The sequence below is a fragment of the Panthera tigris genome, chromosome B3 (genome assembly GCF_018350195.1).
Source record: "Panthera tigris isolate Pti1 chromosome B3, P.tigris_Pti1_mat1.1, whole genome shotgun sequence".
Taxonomy (NCBI): Eukaryota; Metazoa; Chordata; class Mammalia; order Carnivora; family Felidae; genus Panthera; species Panthera tigris.
Window position 1 is genome coordinate 31312666 of NC_056665.1, and position 8975 is coordinate 31321640.

The 8975-nt window shown below is 55.1% G+C and overlaps 1 protein-coding gene across 1 annotated transcript; it reads left to right on the forward strand.

Annotated features, from left to right (window-relative positions):
* Positions 1-3517: 3517 nt before the first annotated feature.
* On the forward strand, positions 3518-4786 carry RPP25 (ribonuclease P and MRP subunit p25). Its single transcript, XM_007084688.3, has one exon. The coding sequence runs from the start codon at positions 3687-3689 to the stop codon at positions 4326-4328; it is 642 nt and encodes a 213-aa protein (XP_007084750.3). The 5' UTR covers positions 3518-3686; the 3' UTR covers positions 4329-4786.
* Positions 4787-8975: the final 4189 nt, after the last annotated feature.

The following is an 8975-nucleotide window of genomic DNA, read 5'->3' on the forward strand; positions in this document are numbered from 1 at the left end:
TCCATATCTGTCAAACAATGATGAAAAGGAAGATAATAAAGACTGAATCAGGGAATAGATCTGTGAGAATACCTGGCCCAATGCTGGATGTTTGGTAGGCACCTGATAAATCTGAGCTCCCTCTGGCCCCCTTCTACTCTTCCAGTTCCTGACCCCTTTGCATGTTCCCAAGTCCTTGCCCACAGAGGCTGGGACTAGGACCAGCAGCTTTAGGAGCTCCCCATTCTCTTCCTGCCTTTGGAGACAGAAGAGGAGGAGACCTGTCCTGAGCCTGGGGGTTTCTCCCAGTCTTGGGGTGAGAAGAGACTTGTCCAGAGGCAGGATGTACAGCTGGAAAGGCCCTTTTGCAGAGCTGGGCTCCAGCCTAACCACCCCATCAGGTCCTCTAAGGATGAAAGGAGTCTACGGTGCCACTAACTAGGCCCTAACATATTAGGAAAACTGCTCTTACCAAGGCTTTGCCCATTTTCCCTTCCTTTCAGCAGCTTTCTCCCCACCTTTAAAAATTTTAATTTATCTTAATCTCAAATAATATATGAAAAATATTAGCCAACATTTCCCAAGAATTTACCAGCTAAGTTTCTAAGATGCTATGTGTCTCCCAACCAGTTTATGAGGCAGGTTCCTATGTTAGCCCCATTTCACAGTTGAGAAAACCAAGGCATAGGAGTTAAGTAAATTGCCCAAGGTCACATAGAGGCAAAAAGAAGCTAAACGAAGCTCAGACTCCAAGGTCAGTACCTCGTTTACACAGGCTGTTCCAAGGCTCTGCTTAATTCTGTATTCATATTTAGCAGTGCTTTTCTTAAAGAGGCTCACAAAATCTGGATGCTGCCTCAGAGGCAACAGATGCAGTATGCTCTTTTCTTAAAGATATTTTAAAAATACATTTACATCTACAAACACATATGGAAATAGATCCCCCCACCCCTCCGCCGCGCGCTTAAAAAAAAAAAAAATACTTATGGTCCTACCCAGCTCTTTTCACTGAAAGCCTTGACCGTCTTTCCGTTTCTAATCCTCGCGGGGCATGCGCCACAGAAAAGCACAGATACTTGCTCACCTTCCCAGAGTTCAGCCCTCTACTCCTCTACCAACCGCGTTCGCCCCTTCTCCGGGGTTCCTGGCCGCCTCCCCGCGTGTTCTGCCTTCGTCCGGCTCCTCGTCCCCGTTTGCTCTCTCACATCGCCCCCTCCCTCGTATCCTCGCCACCTCCCCTCCGTCCCCCTCCCTAGCTGCCCGAGCATTTCTCCCCTCTTCCAGCCTCGCGCGGGTACATCACCGCCCGTTTTTTACACCCCCATTGACCCCTCTCTCGCCCCCGCTTCTTCCCGGCCAATCTCCCTCACCCTTACTCACAGTTCCCCCACGCCTGACCCCTCCCACTTCCACCCCTCCAGCCCAGCCACCCTGTCGCCCAGCAGGAGCGCACAGCCGGCAGGCTAGGACGCGCGCTGACAGGGTAATGAATGGCTTCAGCGGTAATTAGCGACCCGGCGGCTAATCACGATGTACATTTACATTTTAAGTGCTGCAGAGGAAGCGGGGAAGGGGAGGGGCCCCGGAGGGAATGCGGGCCTGTTTGGCGCTCTCGCTTCGCTGGGGAGCGAAGTGAATCCGAGTCTTTTACAGCTGGCAGTAGTAGAAGGGGGAGAAGGGTGCTTTCGAGGGCCAACCCAAGCGGACGCAGAACAGCCGCGGGCTAACCCGACGCAAACGCGGAACTCCCAGGCCCCTTCCTCTAAATTGCAGACCCTGCCCGTATCTCCTCCAAGTGAAAGTTCAGCCTAGGGTTGCATACTCCTGCGCAAGGAGTGCTCGCTTCTTCCCTAACCAGTCCGTTCTAACGTAGATTTCACCCGTTCCAGGACTTTCTTCCAGGCCTAGCCGAAATTGCTGCCTGAGGTTCCCTGCGCCCCGCCACGCGCTGCAGTCTTTGTGTTCTATCGAGGCTGCCGTGCCCGTTCTCCGTGGGGCTCGCGGGAGCTGGGGCACAGCTGAAGTCCCGGTTCCAAGTGGAAGGCGACCCCGAGAGCTCCTGAGCCCAGCGTGCAATCAGGAGATCCAGGCCGGAGTCGGTCACTCATACGTTGGGGCGCAAAGGTCCACTAGCTCCAGCCACTCCCCTAAGGGGCGAAAATGGGGTCAGCCGGGTTCTGAACAGCAGGGCCGAGAGCTAGGACATACAAGATGACGAGGAGATGAGAACAGCTGTGAGAAGGGAGAAGGAGACCCTGGCAGCTCCGTCTCAAGACTGGGACCCAGCTCCCCCCAGGCACCGTCAAGCCGCCCACGCTTTGAGGTTTCCCGCCCGCCGCAGCTCTCCGGGAGCCTCCCCGCCACGCCCGGCGGTAGTACCCCCTACCCGGATCAGGTCTGCACAGCTTTATCTGACTGTGCGCGTGAGCGAGGGGGTGTAAGGGTGAAGGGCAAGGCCCTAGGGCACTTCTAGGGAGGGTCCAGCTCCTTTTAACTCCCCTCCCATCACCAGTCCTTCAATCCCAGCCTCACCTCTCACTGTCCACCTCTCCAGGTAGGAGGTCGGGCCACCCTCCCGGTCCTGTGGAGTTCCCAGAGAAGGGCACCCAGTAGTTTCATAACGCCCCCGAGGCTTCAACTTCCCACCTTTCTTCTCCCTCTCAAAACCTGCCTTCATCCAGCCTCCTTTTTGAAAAAGGACCCCACTGGGTCTCAGGCTGACTAACAACGAGTACCACCTGGGAAGAAGGGGGTTCCACATTACCAGGGAACAGTGCCTGTTTTACCCTAAAACCTGCAGCTTTAATAGTAGACGTTGCGTGGGTGGAGGGAGCTTAACTCCTCTTGATAAGGTCTCTCCTTGTTCTCTTCCCATTCGCCTCAGGGTCAGCCTGGCCTGGAGCCTCACCCCCTCGGCCCAGGAGTGTACTGGGGTCCGGGAGCCTCCAGCTCCGGTCAGGCGCGGCGAGCTCAGACCCCATTCTCTGGCCGCACTGAGAGTACCACGCCGCGACGTAGTCGTCCGAGGGCGGCACGGGGCGCAGCGGCAGCCAGCGTCTCCACACTCTGCTGACCGTGCACAGGCTGTCCTTGAGGCGAAAAGAGCGGCTCCGGCGCGGGAGGGAAGGAGCTGGGGGGTGGGGGGGAGAGGCCCCAGCAGGCCTCTCGGAAATCCCTCCTTGAGAGGGGACAAGGGGCGGCCTTCAGTTGGAACGCGCAAGGGCTCGGGGACCGGCTTGAAGCGGCTTTTGCATCGCAAACGCAGTTTTTATTTAGGTTGTCCGTTTATGAGGGTTGGCTTAGGGAGGGCACTGGCGATTATGCGGGAACTTCCTCTGGCAAGTCACCCCCTGGCGCTGCCATTACACCTACCGGTGCGCACCGCTCCCACGCCCCAGTGTCTGGACTCGACTGGATCCTGGAGGCGGGAGAGGCTAGGACGCGGGCGGGCCGAGCCGAGTTAGAGGCGGGGCCTGGCGGCAGGGGCGGGGGCTTCCAGGCTCCCAGGCGGGGCCTCAGCTAAAGGCGCGGAGCACCGCGCGCCTAGAGCGCGGCGTAGAGCAGCGCCCACTGGAGAGAAGTCGGAGGCGAGGATCGCGCCGTCCCACCCCGCCCAACAGCGTCCACGCCGTTCCCGCACCCTTACCCCTGCCGGCCCTTGCCGGGCGCGACCGGCGGCCATGCAGCCCCGGGGCTGAGGCGGCCCCATGGCGAAGCCCGCGTCCCCGCGGTCCGGGCAACGACGGCGCATGGAGAACTTCCGTAAGGTGCGCTCGGAGGAGGCGCCGGTGGGGGGCGGGGCCGAGGGGGGCGGCGCGGCCCCCGGCCCTTTCGCGGACCTGGCGCCTGGAGCCGTGCACATGCGGGTCAAAGAGGGCAGCAAGATCCGGAACCTGCTGGCTTTCGCCACCGCCAGCATGGCGCAGCCAGCCACGCGCGCCATCGTCTTCAGCGGCTGCGGTCGGGCCACCACCAAGACCGTCACGTGCGCAGAGATCCTCAAGCGCCGCCTGGCGGGCCTGCATCAGGTCACGCGGCTGCGCTACCGGAGCGTGCGCGAGGTGTGGCAGAGCCTCCCGCCGGGGCCCACACCGGGTCAGGAGCCTGGTGAGCCGGCCGCCAGTCTCAGTGTACTTAAGAACGTGCCCAGCCTCGCCATCCTACTTTCCAAGGATGCACTGGATCCCTGCCAACCCGGCTATCAGCCCCCGAACTCCCATCCTGCACCCTCGTCCCAGCCAACTGCACCGACGTCCAAGAGGAGCCTAGGGGAACCCGCAGCTGGAGAAGGCTCTGCGAAGCGGTCACAACCTGAGCCAAGTGCTACGGAAGAGGACCAGACGGCCTGAGAACTCGTGGGTCTGGGCCACCTACACCGGCTGGGTCTCACCCGCAGCGCCTCGACCTTGAGACATATCTCCAGCCTTTTACGCCTCGGTGCTCTGGACACAGCTCCTCAGACTGTCAGCGTGGAGCACAAGGCAACAAGAGAGGGACCCTAGGGAAGCTTCGTGGGTGGTTGCTTCTCTACTTGTGTTGCCTGAAGACGCAGAACTCCCACCTTCAGCTTTTCTGAGCCATACTAGGACCTTCTTGGAGGGGGGGGCGAAGGTGGGTAGTGGTGGGCAGTGGGACTCTTGAGCCTTGCTCAAGACCCCCAAGGGTTAAAGGCATCCAGTATTCATGCGGGGGGCTGGAGTGTGGAAGCCCGGGAAAGCTCTTGGAATCATCTTCATTGGTGGCTAAGGGCCAAGGGTGAGAAGGCAACTGCTGGAGGGCAGGGGAGTCTGAGTGGGGGGGGGGGGGGGGGAGGAGTGTATTCTGCACTGTCCCCTGGGACACCACTCCCTTCTAGTTTTCCTTACCCTGCTCTTAAGGAGCATCCTGAGATCATACTGCAGGAGTGCCTCCATGGATGGACTCTAGCTCTTTTAACACCCCCCCCACCTTCCCCACTGGCCCAGAGGGAGAGACCCAGCACAGGAGTCTATGCCTACTCCCTGAATCTCACAGCTGGAGTCCTGCTTCCAATAAAACAAAAACAAAAAATGGCTCTGGCCCCAGGTTTTTTCCTTATCACTTAACCTAGGTGGAGGCTGTTTTGGCCTGCCCCCCTGTGTCTCAGTCCCCACCAGCCTGGAGTCCTTGGCCTTTGGAGTCTTCAGGCTCAGGCACAGAGACTGGATCGCCTCAAAATGGAGCAAGAGGTACATTGTCCAGTTTCTGGCTTCTCCCTCTCCCAGCCTTCCCTGGCTGGCTCTAGCCTCAGGGGCCTGTGGCCAGAAGGGGGCCTTTGTCCCTTGATGCATTACCTCTGAGGGTTGATGCATTACCACATTGCTTTTCTGAGAAGGGGAGGAAGGCAAGCACCAATGAACTCTCCTGAGGGTCACTGCCAAGGGAAGCATACCCCACTGGGTTCCCTAAACCCGCAGCCTCCTGCCAATTGACAGCCTTATCCAGAAAGCTGGCACAAAACCCCTCATCGCCATCGGTAGGATCTCCCCTTCACTGCTCTCTCTCTCAGAAAGGACAGCACACCCTTGGGAGAGGGGGAGGAGTGAGGGTGAGGAGAAAGAATGAGCACAAATCCACTGCTGGAAATTACTATTCAGCAGAGAAGCTGGAACTTGGGCTGTGAATCACTGCAGGCTCCCTGATAAGCTGCTGCCTCCAGCCCTGCACAGCTGTCTGTTGAGAGATAACAGCCTCATAAGCCATTCTGCCCAACTCATAGTTGGGTGGGGGGTGGGGTGCTGTGTACAGAAGGACTCTAGCAGGTGAGGGTGGGGGCGGCACAGAGCTCCAGGATCTCAGAAACAGACCCTACCACGTGCAACTCAACACCACCTCTGGAAAAGAGATGGGGAGAATGTAAGTCACTTCGCTGGCAGAATCCTGAATAAATTCTTCCGGTGACAAGAGGTGAGTTTCTGCAGCTGAGAGGAGGGGCTCTTCAGGGAGTTGTCCCCCACCTATATTTCTCCTTGAGCTTTGGATCAGTGAGCCCTGTCATCTAGACTCTGGCACGGTTTACCCTCCCCAATTTCTTGTTCTTGATGAGTCCCTGGGAAAGGCCAAGGGGTTTATGTGTACTTGTCTGACCCTCTCACAGGTGGTCCAAGAAAGCTGGAAAAAATGCACTATCCTGCCAGCTAAGGTGCCCTGGGCTGGTCCTGGGCTTTGTGCCTCTAAAGGAAATGATAAAACTTGGAAGAGGCCCTGCATGGTAGAAGCTTACAGAAGACTGGTCTTGGTTCTGGAAAAGGGCCAACTTCCCAAAACCAGTATCTGAAGTCCTGATTGCCAGGTCACCAAGACTATGCAAGCAGAGGCTTGTCCGGGAGGGGAGGCTGCAGAGGCTTTCTTTTTTTGATGGCAAGGATCAGCGAAGTCCCTTTCCTGCCTAGAAACTCATCCTGTGGCATGGGGAGAGGGGCTTGTTTCCCCACCTTTAGGGCATTAACCTGCCCTGATGGTGGGCTGAGCTGCCCCCCATACCAGAAAGCAAGTAATGAAACACTTTCTTTTCTGCACCCCCACTCCACCCCAGCACATTCAGTTCCCAAGCTTTTGATAGGTGCTTATGGGTGCCAGTGGAACCCAGCACCCATGAGCACCCCATCCCTGCCTTACTGATCCTCTGGCCCTGCTGACCCAGGAGCAGGCTCCAAAGGAAGGTGACAGATATGCATATACACCCCCCCCCCAAGACTGAGGTGGGAACCTGAGAAGTGCTGGAATAAGGGGGGAGTGGCTACAGGAGCACTTCAGAGATGGCTCCCTGACTTGTGGCAGAACCGGAGGGAGCAGAAGCTCCTCTGAAAGACCCCATCTTTCCAACAGTGACCTCTATCCAGGAGCTTCCTGGGCCCTGGCTTGGGGCAGTTGGAGCTAGGGGTGGCAGTGAAGTCTCACATCCACAACATCGTCAGGTCACACAGTCAAAATCCATTTGGGAACATAAATGTATATAATACAAGTACGGAGCATGTGGTCAATGGGCAGTGGACCTCCAGCTGGGCATTAAGGGACTTCATTATTGTTGTACCAGATCCCAGTCTAGGCACAGGGTGGGGCTAGGGCAGGGGGCTAGGGGAAAGAATCACAGTAAAATCAGACATTATTCCTGCCTCGAGGACGTCCCAGTTAGTGGAAAGAAAGAAAAGAAAGTTATAACACAATGCAATGGTAGTGGGAGAAGGTGGGAGCTCTGAGAAGGGGCGCTTAATGCACCCACAGGTGCTGATGCAGCTGGTTCCCCAAGAACCAGAGGAGTTAGCCAGCTGAGTAGGACTGGTCTGGCAATTCCAGGCAGAGCACAGAGAGGTGATGCTCTGTCTCGTGTTGAGGCAGCCACAAGGATCTGAAGGATACAAGTATCTGAAGGATATCTGGTTTTGTTTGACATCTGCTGATTATCATAGATATTGTGGGTTGAAGTGTGTCTCCCCCGCCACCCCCAAAAGATATTTTGAAGCCCTAATCCTGGTACCTGCGAATGTGACTATTTGGAAATGGGTCCTTACAGATGTAATTAATATGTAAGAAGGGGTCATACTGAAGTAGGATGGGTCCTTAATCCAATATGACTGGTGTCCTTATAAAAAGAGACAGACATGCAGAGAGAAAAACAACATCTGAAGACGTAGTCAAAGATTGGAGTTACACAGCTGCAAGCCAAGGAATGCTGAGGATTGCCCGCAAACAATAGAAGCTAAGAAAAATGCATGGAAGATTCTTCCCTGGATCCTTCAGAGAGAGCATGGTCCTGCCGACAACTTGATTTTGGACTTCTAGCTTCCAGAACTATGAGAGAATAAATTTCTGTTGTTTCAAGTCACCCTGTCTGTGGTAGTTTGTTACAGCAGACTTAGGAATCAAACACAATAGGTATTCTCACCATATCCAGTGGAAACAGGGAAGAGGAATGCAGGGTGTTTGCCAAGGTCCTTGCTATCAGAATTCCCAGTCCTGCGTGGAGAGAGGATCTCTATTCTGCAGGCCTGTGCTAGCAAATGTAATGCCTAGTGTCATATAGAACATACCATAGGCTTTGGAGAAAGTCAAGTTGACTGTGATTTTGGGCAACTTAATTCTTCACTGAGCCTCAGCTTTCTCCTCTGCAAAATGGGCCAGATTGCTGTGGGATAAAGGATATAATAATACCTTGCTTCCCAACCATGGTTCATCATCAGAATCACCTAAGGAAATTGTTGAAAAAATACAGAATGCCTGGGCTGAACTCCAAACCAACAGGGTCAGAATCTCCTACAAAGGACCTGGAAATAGGCATTGTAATAAGATCTTCATATGATTTTTGATGGTTAATCAGGGTTGACTATTCCCTGAGCTAAAATGTAGAGAACAGCACTCACTGGTAGGAGAGACACGAAATTAAATCCTGTTTCTTTCCCTTCACATTCAGCCACAGTTTGAACCCTTTTCTGGGGAGAGAAACTTAACTGTTGAAGAACTGTTGTGAGCTGCCCCCTAGAGGTGGTTCTGGAAAAGAGAGACCAGGCTCAGGGAGCGGGGAGGTGGAGGGAGATCCCTGTTGAAGAGCAGGTAATGAATGGACTCAGAGCACAGGGCTCCCCTGCCCTAGGCCCTGTTTCCCAAAAGGAAACTGAGGGTGTGGGGCCCAGCTCAAACAGCTACAAAGACTGGGGCGCCTGGGTGGCTCAGTCGGTTGAGCGTCCAACTTCAGCTCAGGTCCTGATCTCACAGCTCGTGAGTTCGAGCCCCACGTCGGGCTCTGTGCTGACAGCTTGGAGCCTGGAGCCTGCTGTGGATTTTGTGCCTCCCTCTCTCTGCCCCAACCCACTTGCATTCTGTCTCTGTCTCTCTCAAAAATAAACATTAAAAAAAAATTTAAAACAGCTACAAAGACTTATCTTTCTTTGTAAACAAATAAATTATAAGGATGTAGAAAAAGTGGAAACCTGCATACGTTGCTGGCGGGAATGCAAAGTAGTACAGGCTACTTTGGAACA

Bases quoted from the DNA above. Each gene is read 5' to 3' on its own strand.
- RPP25 (XM_007084688.3), top strand. From the start codon at position 3,687: ATGGCGAAGCCCGCGTCCCCGCGGTCCGGGCAACGACGGCGCATGGAG.